This window comes from Oreochromis aureus, linkage group 12 (genome assembly GCF_013358895.1).
Source record: "Oreochromis aureus strain Israel breed Guangdong linkage group 12, ZZ_aureus, whole genome shotgun sequence".
NCBI lineage: Eukaryota > Metazoa > Chordata > Actinopteri > Cichliformes > Cichlidae > Oreochromis > Oreochromis aureus.
The window spans coordinates 14,264,873-14,281,737 of NC_052953.1; the positions used below are offsets into that span (position 1 = coordinate 14,264,873).

Here is a 16,865-nt window from a genome sequence, read left to right on the forward strand (position 1 = left end):
TATGGACTTGAAGTGTATTCATAATTTGTTGGGGCAAAGGTTAAAGTCGATGCGATTGTGATGTTTTTGCAACTTTGCCAGACTTCCCTGCAAAATGTGGAGACTGTGAAGAGTTAAACTATAAAAGATTCTTTCATTGACGATGTCTACTTCCTAGTGAGTACTAGTGTTAACAAATACCTTGGTGAATGCAACCTGGGATACTCAGAGACCTTGCTTGAATCTAGCTGAATGCTGGCACTACACTAGAGTGTCTGGCTTTGTCAAAAATGGAGATTTAGGAGACTTTGAGGCATTTTGAAGCTGCACTGTAAATATTTACACCTTAAAGACAGCAATTTAGTTAAAGCCCTTATATCAGATTTAGCATATAGCTTATGTTAGTGACTACCCCAGGATCTGCAAGAGTTAGATTTTTTTTTTTTTTTTTTAAAGTAATAAAACCATCAAAACATCAGTGTGCATCTTTATCTGTGCAGTCAAAGATCAGTTAAGCTAGCAACATCTTCTGGTTTTGGTCATGTAAAACTTTACACTGGGTTACAGAATGACATACTGTCATTGCATTTCTTGTGCTGTATCTGTTGACCTTATGCAGTATCACAGTAAACACTAAAGGATATGGGTCTATTTGATGTACAGGCGCACTAACTTAAGCCTGTTTTGTTTTTGTTTTGTTTTTTTAAGTTTTATGAGGGCAAAGGTAACAGTGCTTGTTACATTTTGATTCACTCCTGTGGTTGGATTTTGCATCTTCAAAGCAAACTCACAAGGGTCAAGACATCTTTTTTAATGAAAAGACATATTTCTCTGAAAAACTGAGTGATACAGAAAATGGTCATGTGACTAAATGGCTAGGCTAACATCAACACTCTGAAAGCTGTTAACAGTAAACAATAGGGTGGGGTTCTCCTGATTGCTGTCATGTCATCACTTCCTCCGGTGGAAGAGATTTTTGATTCCCTCCTCCACAGACTTGGGCTCGTGCATCATGGTCATGGGTTTGTTCTTCAGAGCTGCCTCTCTCATACTGTGATAAACATACTCATTCTGTTTGAACATCCTCAGCTCCATCTCTGTCTGAATGCGCATCGCCTGTGAAGAAATCAGAACAGAAACATCAGCACTCAGTGTCCAACCAGAATTAGCTAGAGAATATATGGAGAAGGAAAAAATGCGAGCTTGTGAAGTGGTCAATTAAAAGCGTAATTTATGGTAACTTTTTTGTGTTCAGGAGCTGGTGGGTCTTGTGGGTTTTTTAGCTGGTAAATGCACCATTAAACTAACAGCCAGCATAAGTTAAAATATAGCCAGTCACTTTCAAACACCATAAGGCTGAGGAGAGCTAATACCCTTAGGTTAGTTTAATCATTGCCATATGATAAACTGTTTGGAGTCAGCTCATTTGGGCTGCATCAATGTTAAAAGTCAAACTTTTTACATTGTGGGCCAGGTAAATTTTATTTCTATTAAAAATTTTAAGGAGACCTAGTTTGAAAAATTTTAAGGTGATGCTTACATCAAGGTCCTTAGTGATGGGATGTGTTGGGCCATGGGTAATCATGAGAATGGCGTAGGCCTTGCAGATCATCCCATGTCCAACCTCAATCTGCCCAGCCTGCCAGTGGGTCACTCCTGCTCTCATGGCAGCCATGCCAAGAGCAGCGTTGTTCGGGTGGTACAGCTTCCTGTTAGAGGGATGAGACTCGATTTGTGTTGTGTTTTTAACATTTTCAAGCTGAAAACCTGTTCTTTCTATCGACATTAGATAAATTATGTTCATGGGTATAACAGGAAAATCTGTGTATTTTCACACTCACATGTATCCCTCCACCATCTTGCGGGCGTAATCTGCAGCATCATCAAAGTACTGCAGGTAAGCTTGAACCTCACTCATTGTGCTCCACATCCTCAACAGGTAGATGTGAGTGTCTGCCAGAACCGGCTCTGTCTTCTCAATGCACTCCCTGCAGATTTTCACAACCTGAGGAGACGAACCGCAATAAGAAAGATTACACAGTATCAAAAAAAATCTTGATTTTATTTGCTCATTTAAGTGATTTGATACAATACCTCATGGTAGTCACCATTTAATCGAGCCTTCTCCATCTTCTCTAGCATCTGAAAGCAATAATCTGTGGCCTCTTTCACTTGTTCCTCTGAAGGCTAAAACGTTGGACAGATTTATAAAAGTCAAAGTATTAAGAAGTGACAAAGAAATGTGCGGAAAAAATGTTCAATAAAATGATTGTTTCGGAGTTATTTATTTCAGGTAAGACTTTCTAGAATTAGAAAGCAGAAGTTCTGGTTATTTTTATCCCTAAAAGCACCTTTGACCCGCTGATGACATGCACAGGATGTTTGATTACAACAAACAAGATTTACTTTGTTACAATTTTAATTAAGCTTTCACATTATTATTATTAGGCAGCCAATCTGGCGCTTCAAAATATATGTGGTCAGTTTTTCATACTTATCCTGTTAAACATAGAAACTCCTTAAACATTTTTTTGTGCTGATAGCTACTGGCAGGTTATTTATAGCTTGTGACACACCCGTGTATAGTCTATAAAAGCATACAGAGCACATTAGTGTAACAACAGGAGTACATAGATTCAGATTACAACCAGCAGTGTCTCTCACTTCTGAGACTTTCAGTGATGTGACAAACATTTATGTGTATTTGGCACTGAAAGCTGGATATAAAGTTTATTAAAAAATAAAACAGAAAAGACCATTCTTTATGGAAGGAAATGCTCTAAAACAAGTTACAGTATTAAAGTAATTACATTTATTCAGCAAATCAAGTTAAAATTGATTATTTCTTCTAATAGCTGTTTCTCAAAAGCAGGTTTGAATGCACAGATGACTGAATCCACTTGAGACTTATCTTTGCTTAAAATAGTCTCTGTGTCACTGCTTCTCATGTTCCTCGCCTGTTCTTATCAGTTCTAAATGCAGTGGGGGTGTTTGGTCCTTTTGCCTTGCGAAGTTAAACCGGCGACAAGCAGTTGCAGACACTAACCTTGACTCCGTCCTCTTCCCTTCCCCCAATCTTGATGTCATCTTTGATTCGGTTCTTGCAGTGTTCACACGTGCAGTCAAAGAAATATTGTGTTTTCAGCAGCCTCTGTCGCTCCTCTGACAAATTCAAGAAGTCCACATAGGCGACTGTCAGCTCCTCGCCTTCTGCAATCTTACCCAAAGCACGCAGCTCGATCCTGGGGATGAGAATCACAGTCAAACACGAGCAGAGATGTGGAAACACATGCAGAAAGGTTTTCCTTTCATGTGTGCAGTCTTTCATTCGGAGTTTGTGATTGATGGTGAAATCCTGTTCCACAGCGTGACTTTCAGTCCAGTTGAAGGACTGATCCTTCAACTGAGTGAGATATTAGTGAGTGTCGGTTTATTTCACACAGCACTTAAAACATTTCACGTATATCTGATTCGTTTTCTTAATTTGTTGTAAAGTTAGTTTCAATTTCAGTCTCTTTGCATAACATGCAAAACGGTAATAATTGGTTTATTCTAACGCAAATGTTGTATTTATTTGAAAATGGGTTTTTTGTCTTATTTTACTTTGGTGTTATGTCGAGTTAAAGGTGAAACAATAGAAATGGTATAAAAGGTAGAAGCTACTACTACACTCACACACAGCAATCTGTGTTGGTGTGACGGACAGACGCACAAAGTGACACATCAGCTGCATTCGAATAAAACTTTGTGTGGGCACGACAAAGGTTTTACGGGCGATGAAATATGAAGATAAGAAAAAGTTATCAGCCTTTTGTTACACTAGACAATTAAAGGGTTAGAGCATTCAAGTAGCACATGTGAACATGTATTGATGTGATATTCGAGTCACATCAAACATGCAGTGCTCACCACAGAACACTGCTCGCTTATACAAATGTACAACAGATTGTTAAATGTAATGATTTAATTGTTTAATGACAGAGTCTAAAGGGTGCTCTAATAAATGAATGAAACTTAAAAGGCTCAGGATGAGGCAACGCACCTCCGTTGAGAATGAAACATAGTATTCACAGCCGATTGACTGAAAGACAAATAGGAAGCAGTTTTACACCAAGTGACACCCGACGCACACACATTCACACGTAACAGCACACAAACGTGCACAGAAGCTCTGAAAACGTTAAGCATTATTCACTTTTTCATCAATTTTGAGGAATTTGGAGCTCTATATAATGATGAGTTGTCAGGAAGAGTATTTTCTGTTAACTTACTTGCCGTGGTTGAGGATTACGGTGCAGTTGGGCCAGCAGTCATGGTTCACTAGACACAAGTTGGGGAAAAGACCAACTCCTACTGCCTGGAGACCCCTCTGGTCACTCACACTGAAGCCGTTACAGTTGATCTGGAAAAACAAGTGCAATCTTTGATATGAACATGCATACGTGTTGTCCATATAGGACTGCTGCAGGTAAATAAAACAACTGTAAATATTTAATACTGTTTGCCAGCTGTGAATCAAGGTATTAAGTGCAGAAACAGTGTTGTCTCAGGTAGACTGTCTTATTTATGAATCAGGTTTTCCTACTTAAGACTTTACCAAATAAATTAACATGTTTCTAGTATCAAAATAATAATATTTTTTTTAGAAAACAAAAAAATATGTGTTTAAGTCATTTAAACGCACCACTCCAAATATGTGTGAGATATCATCAATTGTGTGCTGTTTGCTATTATGGGGCCAGTAGTCCAGGAAGTTGTGAATGTCCACTTTCAGCTCCTTCAAGTCGTCCTCTGGCATATCGGCAATGTGGTCCTCCAGCTCGTCCAGCGTGGTCAGCTGCATGTCAGACACCGTGCTCCCCTCCTTGTCGAGGCGCCACATAATGCGGGCCACCACACTGACCACACGAATGAGCAATGGAGAAACGGACGTGTAAAGTCAGATCCACATTATCTTTAAATTACTTTTGAAGTGTACTAACATTTACTGCTTTATAGCATACAACAGCCTATTTGAATTACACATTTGTTGTCCTATAGTAAGTAATAAAGACTAACCAGTCTTTTTTTATAGCACTTATTTCCCTTTCCTTCCACTTACCGGATGTTCTCATTTGGTACTTTGCCATAAGCTTTGATGGCGCTGCATTCTAGCTTGTGCTCTGCCCAGCCTGCACGCTGGCAGGTTCGGTCACAGTAATGCGCAAATTTACACTGGCCGCACCGCTGAAGCTTCTCCTGTCTTCGGAAACAGCTGTGGCAAATACGCTCTGCTAGACTGCAGAGGAAGAGAAGAAAGAAAACAAAGAGAGGCGTCGTAATCTAAAATCTATAGCACACGCATACGACACTCAGTTATCATTTAAAGTGCGGCACTTGCACCTGTTTTGATAGTTCACGCTTTCATGTTTAACTCAGATTGCACCAATAATAAATAATCAGTGTTCACAGCTTTCATCAGTGAGTTGAAGAAGTACTAAAAACACTAGTACAAGTGGACTTTGACCGGAGATTATTTTGACCCGTATAGTGAACTCTTATAAAACTCATAATGATTGCTTGTATGGATATTAATACTAGGGTAATCTGCACTTCTGAGATAGAGAAGGACTGATATAAAGGTAGTCAAGTTTGGCATTTTGTGTTAGAAGCACATTTTTAAAAGTATTGTGCACTTAAATTCTTGTTTAGAGACTTTTAGAAACATTACAATTTAATACTTTGTAGGCTAATGATGGGTAATAAAGCAAAAATCTGTTTTGTTATCAAGTCTATGATACAGAAGCAGAAACCTCTGACTACTACAACTGTCACACAGTCCACCACAAACAACACTGAAAACAAGACATTGTTCATTCTTCACATTCTTCCAAATAGTTAATGTTAATGTCGCTACAAGTGGCAAGGCAGCATATTCTAAGGAAACTGCTTTTATTCCATTAAACTAAGTAAAAATCAGCAGTATAGCTTTCCAAAATATAAAAACACAACATGCTGTGGTTAATTTCTAATTACAGATTAACAAAAGGCCAGAAAATCCATTATTCACGTGTTTAAATAGCCCATAAAGACTGCATTTGAAGCCATCCCCTATCAATGACCATCCACACCCACAACTTACATCCTCACCTTACCTGTCAAAGACAACAGCTGCAATACTGGCCTCAGAAAAAATTACATCTCCTGCCCAAAACTCCTTTGTTGCCTTTAACCCTCTCCCCTTCCCAGGTGAGTCAAATATTGCCACAGTCTCCATTGTAGGTGCGCCGGATTCTGAGACTCTGGTGAATGGATGATGGTCTGAGTGGATGAGAGAAGACTTAGTGTAGGATCTCCAATCTGTGCCTGTGTTCTTCAGTGACTGTACATTCCTCACCCAAGTTACTAAAATAGCTGAGCACCTCTTGAACCGTACCAACAGATGCAGAAGACGGGTTGGTTGGTGTTTTGTCTCTTTAGTTAAGTGAGAAATTAAAAATCTTCAGTGGGCAGGCTTGTCAATAAAACCAGTTATCTTTGTGCGAAAGAAACACACCTGAAGCTGGTTGTCATCTGTGAGAGCTCTTCAGCTTTTTAAATTTATTGTCAAATTTTTTGCTTTACATTGGCAGAAATCCCCTGACCCCTGATGTTGAGTGTTGGTAGGCGCCCTCTCCTTGAGGGTTATTTTTGTCCTTCAGTTGGGGCTGTCTGTCAGGAGTCAGTTGTGACGTTGAACAGCTGCGAGAAGCTTGACAGGAACAGAGTTACTCTATCTCACTGCCTCTACTCTGTTCTGGTGCTTTCTCTATCATGCTGTTGCTTTCCTGTGCTCTGTCTCTCTCTAACTGTATGTTATGACGCAACAGAGCAGAAAAACTGTCACTTACACACTGTGAGGTGGGAGGCATCCACCTGCTGAGGGCCCCCTCAAAGAAAGTCAGATCATAAAACTTGAATATCCAGTTAAGGTCTCTGTATACATACACTCCCATGCTTTCATTCACCAAACTGTCACAAAACAGCAGAAAAGTAACACAGCTTTCGCTCCCTGTTTCACTCAGCTCTTCTTTTATGCTCAGATCAGGTGTGAAGCTGTAAAACAGCTGCTGTTCATAAGCGAAGCCCAAGTGTAACTCTCTTCATCTCCAGCAGGAGTTTCCCAGAGTGAGCTGAAGTGACCACAAGGACAGCGGAAGTGTTCAGAAGACAGACCACCTGGATGGACGAGAGACAATTTCTTTAATTTTTCTTTTATCCCCTGTCATTTTAGGAAGCCCTCTACTTACTTGGTTCACCCATTCTGGACTCTGGTTTTTAAAGTAGATGCTGGACATCTTGAGAAATTTCTGTTATGATATAAATAGGGATCATGAAGAAAATACACATTTTGTCATCTTGAGAGAAGCATGTGATATCAATGTTCTTCTACTTATTTGCTTTTGTGCAGAGCATCGAGTGACAGCCGACACACACTGGACAGGCCACATTTAGTCACAGACTAACACATAGAGCCAGTCACCCATTCTTGCACATATTCTTTGGATTGTGGAATGAAGACAGAGAAGGAGAACTCCACAAAGAAAGGCCCCAGTTGGTCTGGTGGATTCAAACCCACGATCTTTTTAATGTGCTAATCATTGTACCATAACCCAACATTAGCAGACAAAAAAAACTGCATATAATTTAACGTGGACTGGAAGAAGAAATCTATACCATTAAATCTTCTTCTTCTTCTTTAACAACCTAAAAATGCAGTGTTAAAGTGCTAAAAGTTACATTTTAATGTAATCTAATAGTAATCTAAGGAAGTTCATTTCTATCTCACATGTTATTACCTCTTTTTTGCAAAGATATTAAATGTCTTTATTTTTTCTGGGGTTTGACATTAATGCCTTCTTTTGAGTCAGGTGACCGGTATAACAAAGGAAAAGTAAAGAGAGACAGCAGAGAAATAAAATGCATAAAATTAAGTTAAGTCAGTGGTTCCCAAACTTTTTTTTGCCAGGCCCCCCTTTTTTACAAGAAAAATGTTCGCCCCCCCCCCCCGCACAAACACATCCTCCAAACACACACACCCGTGTTTTGCTCCATTGCGGTTTATTTCACACCTCAAACATTTAGTAAACAATTAAGCAAATACAAGTAAACGGCAATAAATTACAGGTAGTAATAAAATATACTACTAACTCTTTTACGCTGCGTCCACACCTACACGGGTATTTTTGAAAACTCAGCTGTTTCTATGCGTTTGGGCTTTTCGTCCACACGTAAACGGCGTTGCGATTCACCGAAAACGGAGATTATTTAAAACTCCTTTTTTGCGTTTACGTGTGGACGAGGATTACAGAGTTCGTCACGCAACGTCAAAGGGATGTGCCTTTTTTCACGTCACGCTGTGCGCCACGTTATTGTCTACATGAGATGAATTGCAGAATGGCAGATAGAGACAAAATACTGTTAATCTGACTATCTTCAGGTTTTACACGCTTACATACACACACGCAGTTACTGTCCCTCCATTTAGAAAGGCAGAGGCATCACGGTGTAATTATTTTACGTGTAGTTGTTTTTTTTCCTGTGTAATAATATTCAACATTGCTGTCAATACATTTTTCAAAAAATGCCTCTCTGTGCAAAATGGGTTTAAACACATAAACAGCTGTGGGATACTGTTTGTCCGTGATTTGAACCGGGGGAACAAATTACGGCAGAATCAGCCTGATATTATCCCACTGTAACTTTACTGCATAAAGAGCTAACATCATGTTAGCTCTTGATTTTTAGTTCACAAACACTTCTTGTAATAACTAACTACTCCTGACATTTAATGTCAGGAGTAGTTAATAATAACTAACTACTCCTGACATTTAATGTCAGGAGTAGTTAGTTATTACAAGAAGTGTTTGTGAACTAAAAATCAAGAATGTGGGATACTGTTTGTCCGTGATTTGGAGAGCATTGGCGCGTGCTTTGGACATGTTAGTAACATGTCCAAAATGTCAGGAGTAGTTAGTTATTACAAGAAGTGTTTGTGAACTAAAAATCAAGAATGTGGGATACTGTTTGTCCGTGATTTGGAGAGCACAGCGCTGCTCCCGACGCAGGGAAACTAATTTTGCAGGGGAGACCTACCTTGGCACTTGTGCAGGTGAAGCCAAAGGGAAGATATGCTTCACCATATTTTCCTGTCTTTGGCTTGGAAGGAAGTTGGTTTGGAAACATATTTGGCGATGCTTCATCTCCTACTTTGCGTTTGTGTGGGAGCCCCCTTCAAAAACCTGTCCACAGTGTCCAAGCGCTCTTCTTTTTTTTTTTTTCCTTTCATACCGCGCTCCCCCTGCAATGGCTCTGACACACTTTGGGAACCTCTGAGTTAAGTAAACATTAGCGCCTCTTGGTGGCCAAAAGAAGAACATGCCTCAGTTGAAAAAAATGGTGCTCTCAGCTTGCAGCTGTATTGCAGCTGCGAGATTGAGTGCAAGTGAAAAAGTAAACACTACTGCCCCCTCGTGGAAAATGAAACAAATATAAGAGAAATGGGATGTTTTTCTTTAGAGATTTGACATTTCAAGGTAAGATTCTACTATCCTGCATGAGTAAGATTGGTAAGTGAGCATATGACATCAAAGGCCAACACTATACTATAATTATCCATAACCTAAGTGTCTTAAATTCACTAGATAATTACTTTAGATAATTACTTAATTATTTACTACCTGTACACACATCTACACATGGTGTGGTCAGCTTGCAGTTGTTGATTAAATTAACTTATTGCCTATTTGTCGGTCACAGCAGGCATTTAAGACAAAGACGCAACTAGTCGTAATAAGGATGTGGTGAATTTATTTAGTGGAGCTTCACCTGCCACAACAAGTCGGAAAAAATCAAATGGCTCTCAGGTACACAGAGTGGCCACTCTTTGGAGTTTTGAATTCTCTCTGTATGATTTGTGCCTCCAAACCTCTAGGGGAAGCACTGGGGCTCTTTTTCTGAACATCTGTACCTTTAAGGAGAAGCACGAGCAAGAAAATATAATGGTTTTGACCATTATGTGAAAATACAGAAAAACAGCTCATCGGTGAGACTTCTATTATTAGTATACTTCTATTATTAGTATAATATTATCATTCTGATAATATTATACTAATAAGTCTGCAGTTACTTCATTCAGGATGTAACAGAAATCTGGGGATTTATTACCTTATACTGGATATTTATTAGTTCATGAATGACCAGCATCGATGAAATGTTTTTGGATTCTTAGTTGATCATTTTTAGCATTATTTTCCATCAACAGTTTGCAGAAAACGAGGAAGCAAAGGACGACTGGCCATCCTACCTATCAGGAAAAATATCTTAATCACAAACTCTACTGCTGTGGTTTCAGTAAAACTATTTTATGTCTTCTACTAATATACTTTAGCAATTTTCACCTCTCCTGGTTGTCTCCTGGGTAGAGTACAAGGCAAAAGAAACACCTTAAGGTATTCACGTGAGATAGATACACAGTCAGAAATAGGGGTACGGAAGGGGTACATTACTGTGCCCCAAGGTACAAAAATGACATTAAGACAGTCTAAGGACAAATATTGGACCTCGGGGTAACTATCTGTACCTTTTTTAGCGTCTGAAAGGTACATACATGTTCCTTAATTGTGAAAAGTACTTATTTGTACCCATTCTTTCAAAAGATAAAGTACAGGTTGATTAAGCTCTTTTTGATTAGAGGTTTTTTTTTTTAAATTCTTTTTGACAGTAATTTATTTGCAACTGCATTGATTTAAGCATATATTTTAGTGTTTTTATTTTAATTTTTATTATTTTCATTGCTGTTGTTGTTTTTGTATTCCCTGAACCCCCCTTATTTTTAAGCTGCTTTAAGAACAATGAATTTATTTGAAAGAAAAAAAGTAAAAATGCATTTAAACATTTTTTTTAAGAGTGATTTTTTTAAAAGTATAACTATTTGGATGAATTGCAAAAAAGCACCCTTATTGAACTCTGAGTGCGAGTTGAGCCCATCCTCACAACATCAAACAAAAGTAGAAGAAGAAACTCAACGAATAGCTGGTGGATTCTAGAACTTTCTGTAAATGCAGCAGGTGCCATTTTTGTTTTATCAACGGACGGAGATGGATTACGAACTTGCAAGTCCTGGTGTGCTCTGTTCACTTTCAACCGAGGAACTCTTAACAAAAATACAAGAGTGGGGCTTAGATGTCACCGAAGCTGAAGCTCAGCGTTTCAGAGGTAAGTTTTATTTAAAGAAAATGTAGCGTAATTACTAATTATTGGTTTAGCCTAGCTTAACGTATATTAGCAATTTAGCTAGTTTCGGCACTCTCTTAGCTCAAATTATGTCTTTTTACAAACGTTTTTACAAACGTTTCATGTGTAAAGTTGAGGTCACAGTTCTGTAAAATGAAAAATGTGTACACATAGTATTTGTATAAGTTTGAACTTATATATGTGGTTCGCCACAGTCTATGGGTTCGGTAACCCCTGCGCAGCGGAACGGCGCGAAATTTGATTCCCTGGTAGCTGAATGCAGTTTACCGTTAGTGTATTAATGGTTTAATAAAATCACGTTTTACATCCATTCCATGGCCATCAACACACATGGGCGGCTGAATATAACGTTTAAAGGAAATATCTTGACGCCGCACTTGTTTAAAATATAACAAGGGTGTTGCAGCTGGGGTTTGATAGTCGCGTTTTAAGCAATGTGGGAACTTTTTCAGCATGTAATCTGAGCTTGTAATACAGTCCTGCGGGTGTTATCGCTATAAGTAATCGGTCTGAAAGAACAGACGGCAGAAACTGTCGGAAATCTGGAGAAAGGAGTCACCTTAGTAGTGAATATTAACAAATTACAGCATTCTAGTCTTTTTTTTTTCCAAACTTGAAAGGGCACAAAAGCATGCTCAGACTCTGCTCTCCTGTGTCCAGTAGTCCCAAACAAACATCTAAATTTAAAAATGAAAACTTTGCATATCGAGAGGATTCACTCTAAAAATTTGGTTTATTTTATTTAATTTACTGATTTTTTTAATGAATATTTCTTTGAACTGAAAGAAGTTGTACAAAAGGTTTTAATGTGTGTGATATACGGTTTTTACCCATGTAAAATGTGGTGATAAATATCCTTACATGGAATTTAGAGTTTGTACTACCATTTATCTTGCAGACAATGAGGTTGATGGTGACACAGTTGACTGCGGTCTTACTGAGACTATGGTTGCATACCTTTTCCAAGGATCCTTCAAAAGCAGGTTAAATTCAACCAATTTGTGTCAAGGATGAAGGAATCTTCAGTGACGCTGACTCTACAGACTGTCTCTCCAGAAGACTGGCAACCATCTACTTCACAACTTCAATAAGGTATTTTCTTATTTATAATGAAGTTAGTATGTCTGAAGCATACATGTTGGCCGTTATGCACTTTTAGGATTTAGTTAATATGATCATTGTTTCTACCATATGTATTGTTACTGTAGTGTTTTATACTTCAATTCATGCAATAAATCAAACACTTAACTGTTTTCACAGCAATGAAAATACTTTGAGACTGCCAGCCTCTTTTGAAATTCCAAGATTTCCCAAAATCTGCAACTGAAACTGGACAACAAAGAACCGTGCCATAAAAATCCAAGGGACAGACACACAATAATCAGAGTTCTATATGAAGCTGTGGCACAGTATACTATGTAAGTTAATCAGGGTAATGTTAGCTTGTTGCTTTAGAAAAAGCTGAATCTGTCATATTGAAAATAAACGCTACATTACTAAGAAACAATAACTGACACTTGATAAAGTTTGTTTGTCAGCAGTTGCTCTAACACTTATGTTTCTTCTGATATTACAGGTATCCCACAAATTCTGAATATGTGCAAGCTGTGAAGACGCTGGTAATGAAGTATCCTTTCCTCAAGGATCGTGAGGGAAATGGTTATGTAAGTTAAATTTAAAATTTGCACAAGGTTCCTTCAAGATTACAAAGTAAAAGTGAAGCTTTTTCGATCTTGTTTTGTTAGTAAGACAATCTGTACCCTCTCAGTAGGTTTGTATGAAGTATGTTTACTGATTCTTTGTTGGGTGTATTTTGTGTAGATTGTTTTACAGTAACTTATGTTTCTGTTCAACAAGCACACATGGCATATGTCTTTGAGACGTAAATTCAAATCAGAGCGGGCACCACTAGTCGACAGTGAGGCAGTGAGGCGTTGTAAGGAGAAGTTTGGTTCTACGAGGAGAGGGCAGCCTAATAAATGTCAACGAACAAGTCAGAGAAATGTTTGTCAGGTTGGTGTGAGGGACATCTTGAGCTATAAAATGTTCTTGCATCTGTTATTACATCTAAAACTAAGGATTAGGGATGCAACTGTACCCCTTTTTTCAAACCGAAACAATACCAATACTTGGATTAGAGCACTTGCTAATACAAAGTACCAGTGCTAATACTTCTACCTCACAAAAAATTATTAATTGGAAGGCGCTAAAAGAGGGTGAACTAGATTTAAAAAAAAAAAAAAAAATTTTTAAATATGACTCCAAAACTAAAATTTCAAGTTAACAATTAAGATTTTATGTGAAATTATTTCAGAGTTTCCATATTTTAAATATTGGTTCATGGTATCGGTTAACTTTAACCGATACAAGTTCTTTGTGATGCACAGATCGTGTCAGCTCTAATTGTATATTTAGTCTTATGTTGGGTTTCTAATCTGTTTTGACTTTCTCTTCTCACTCTTGCTTTCTTTCAAGGGACCATGCGTCCAAGGAGAAGATTTATTATCCATAGACGCCCACTTAAAGGTCTTACAGTGCCAATATCAGAAGATGCAACCAGATACCATGGTGGTTCATAACCGTATGCAGCAAACGTTTGCTTGGCGGCAAAAAGAAATTGCAGATGGTATGCCTGTGGAGGATGTGTTGAAGAAGTACCCCTTCTTAGGGATGCCTACTGGTGTAAGTCAGAAAGCTGAATTGAACTTGGAAATAGCTGTCACATTTAACATGTTTATAGTAGTAAATTTTATTTGCCCTTGACCTTGCTTTCTTCATCTGTCCCTCTTTCCTTTTTTTGTATGTTCATGTAACTTCTTACAGTATTGTTGTTAAATTCTATAAAAAAATAATTATGCAGCACCATACATAATCAATATCAACTTTAGATTATTTCATTTTCATACACTGTTATTTTGTACTGAAAATGAATTTTTTACTTGTAGCTGTGCAACGAACTCGGGTGGATCCAACCAACAACGGGTAATGTAAGCCAGCGATTTCGTGAAGGGCTCTCATGTGTTGCAGCAAAGGTGATTGACCTTACACGAGGGAAAACCCCACTCTACCAGCTCTACCTTGATGCAAGAGAGGAGGCTCTCACTGATGACCTACCAGGTATTTGCTTTTTTTTTTTTTAACTTCAAGGCTTCCATTTTATATAATTTTTATAGGTAACTGGAAATGCCAGATAAAATGCATGGGTGATATTGTGGGGTTTTTTTGTTTTGTTTTTTTTGGCAGATCTTGACACAAGGGCTGCACTTTTATTCCTGCCATACGTCTTCAAGGAGAAACTGGATCTCTTTGTCATACTTGGAGAGGTGTGTGTATTAAAATATTTAGTCTATACAAAAGGAAAACAAATGTATCTTTTGTTAAGAGACTAAGATATTGCTTTCCTCTACCTTCTCTTTTTGACTTCAAAGGTTCATCCTAAAACCCCTATCCAACTGTTCAGCTACTTCATGAAGACTGGAAACCAGTGTTCTCCAGAAGCGCTCAAACATTGTGAAGTTGGATGGCAGTGAAGTGTGCAGAACCTCGTGTATTTTTGAAGGAATCATCTCTTCTTTCTGCTTGTATTTTGTCTTCAACCTTGCTTACCCAAAACATCTGAAGAACACCCTGATTTTTCTCCAAAAGTACATTGTGAAAATAGATGAGGGTGAGGACCGGCCTCTGCCAATCACAGTCACCAGACAAATAAATCTTCTGTATTGACCACCATGCCTCAGCCATATCAATGCTCCAAATGTGGCAGAAGAACCTTTAGTTTGATAAAGCTTATTCAGCACATAGGACTTATTCATTCCCATGATGCCAATTTTGATATAACTTGTGGACTCAGTGACTGCTGTTCTTCTGTTACACCAAAGTGTCATTATTTAATCCACTATGCAAGACTGATTGAAATGTTCGGCCCTCTACGTTTGTTATGGTGTATGAGATTTGAAAGTAAGCACCAGTATTTCAAAACGTTGTCCCGCAATTGTAGAAATTTTATGAACATTGCTACAACTTTGAGCAACAGACATCAGTTCAGACAGTGCTGGGAGTTTTCTAACAAAAGTTTACTTGGTGAATTTGAAAATGTTTTTGGAAAAAGTGTGACTACACCATTTTGTCATTACCACTGGAACTGCAACAAGCACTGACAGTCTATTGTGGCTTTTCTGAAGTTGATAGTGCTAAGACCTAAGAAAGCTTTCCAGCGTGTGTCAGAAGTAATTGTGAACAGTGTCAAATACTGTGTAAGAGATGTGTTTGTCATTGATGTACTGCATTCAGAGAAGATTCCTCTGTTCTGGCAAATTAAGTACATATTTAATATTGACACAATGTGGGTCTTTTGTGGAAAAATTCTCATTCCTCTGTTATATGACAACCATTTTCATTCATACAGTGTTAGAGTTGATAGTGAATGGACGTTGCTAAAACCTGGACAGGAAATTGATGTTGCAGCTTATGACACATACTCTGTTGATAACAGTCTGTATTTAAGAAGGTAATAAATGTGACAAGTATTTTTGACTTTGTATCTTCAATTTTTCAAATCTTGAGAGGAAAAATATAGGAAATCTGTGTGTAGATACTGAACCTTTAGAAAGACATTTTGTACTCCTTTTAAGGGTTCTTTTTGTACTTTATACTAAGGGTACAACTTTGTCCTTTAAAGTACAGGTTTGACATGTAAAAGGTACAAATTACAAGGGTACAAATCAGTACCCACAGTTTAGGGTACAGAACGGTACCTTAGAGGGTACCACCCCAGTGACAAGCCATTGTACCCCTATAGGTACATTTCTGTACTTTAATTTCTGAGTGTGTAGGGTATAAAAGTGCTACCAGTTGCTCTCACTGAGTTAGTGTTATTGTTATTTTTCATGAAGTCTTGCTCTTCGTCCATCTTCTTCCTCTTATTCAATTCAGTATTGCAGGGGGGCTGGTGCCTACCCCATCTGGCATATGGCAAGAGGTAGGGTAGACCCTGGACAAGTCACCAACACACAGAGACAGACATCCATTCACACTCACATTCACATTTAAAGACATCACTTAATCTAACCATGTCCTCCTGAGAACCAAGGAAAAAAGAATCTTCCCATTGAACCTTTTTTTTTTGTGCGTGTGTGTTTTCCTGCCTCTTTGGAGCTCAAACAGGCTGCACAAATGCATGAGATATCAACAGAAAGCCAGGAATGTCCTCTATTTAGTAGATCAGGACTTATTAAGGTAACTCAAATAATTCAAAAGATATAGGCCAAAAACAAATGTCCATTACAGAGGACATAAATGAATGAGCTGGTTCTCAGGAGGCTGTGTTTGGACTTTGGGAGAAAGTCAGAGAACTCAAACAAACATGGGGAGAAAACACCACACAGCAAGACCCCAGCCCGGATTTGAACCCAGGGCCACGTCACCAAGGTGCCCCAAGTCCTGCTGTATGTCTGTAAATTACAAACGTGAAAAGGGCAATTATTTTAGATGACTCTTATCTAAAATCTGTGGTTCTATTTTGTTCTAGGCACATTTTCCACAGTAATCATCACTGCTTTTGATTTACAGCTCACTGCTCTGTTTCCTCACAATCTAATACACTGCATCCCATG

At 38.3% G+C, this 16,865-nt stretch overlaps 2 protein-coding genes across 6 annotated transcripts; one reads left to right on the forward strand and one right to left on the reverse strand.

Annotated features, from left to right (window-relative positions):
• Positions 1 to 453: 453 nt before the first annotated feature.
• Positions 454 to 9,150, reverse strand: smyd1b (SET and MYND domain containing 1b). Of its 5 annotated transcripts, none has more exons than XM_039621046.1 (11): positions 9,094 to 9,150; positions 6,114 to 7,176; positions 5,081 to 5,257; positions 4,664 to 4,877; positions 4,251 to 4,381; positions 4,022 to 4,060; positions 3,026 to 3,221; positions 2,074 to 2,166; positions 1,821 to 1,984; positions 1,520 to 1,688; positions 931 to 1,095 (listed from the first exon to the last, which is right to left on the reverse strand). In XM_039621046.1, the coding sequence occupies exons 2-11, from the start codon at positions 6,233 to 6,235 to the stop codon at positions 931 to 933; spliced, it is 1,470 nt and encodes a 489-aa protein (XP_039476980.1). In that variant the 5' UTR covers positions 6,236 to 7,176; positions 9,094 to 9,150. The 5 variants fall into 5 exon arrangements, with proteins under 5 accessions (XP_031583201.1, XP_039476980.1, XP_039476981.1 ...); XM_039621047.1 differs by lacking the exon at positions 9,094 to 9,150 and adding an exon at positions 7,248 to 7,881; XM_031727342.2 differs by lacking the exon at positions 9,094 to 9,150 and having other exon boundaries at positions 6,114 to 6,432; positions 6,515 to 7,881.
• A 3,424-nt stretch (positions 9,151 to 12,574) lies between these two features.
• Positions 12,575 to 14,783, forward strand: LOC116326799 (sterile alpha motif domain-containing protein 3). Its single transcript, XM_039620848.1, has 7 exons — positions 12,575 to 12,671; positions 12,830 to 12,917; positions 13,111 to 13,266; positions 13,729 to 13,935; positions 14,199 to 14,370; positions 14,497 to 14,576; positions 14,682 to 14,783. Coding segments are annotated over exons 1-7 (807 nt in total). The 5' UTR covers positions 12,575 to 12,669.
• Positions 14,784 to 16,865: the final 2,082 nt, after the last annotated feature.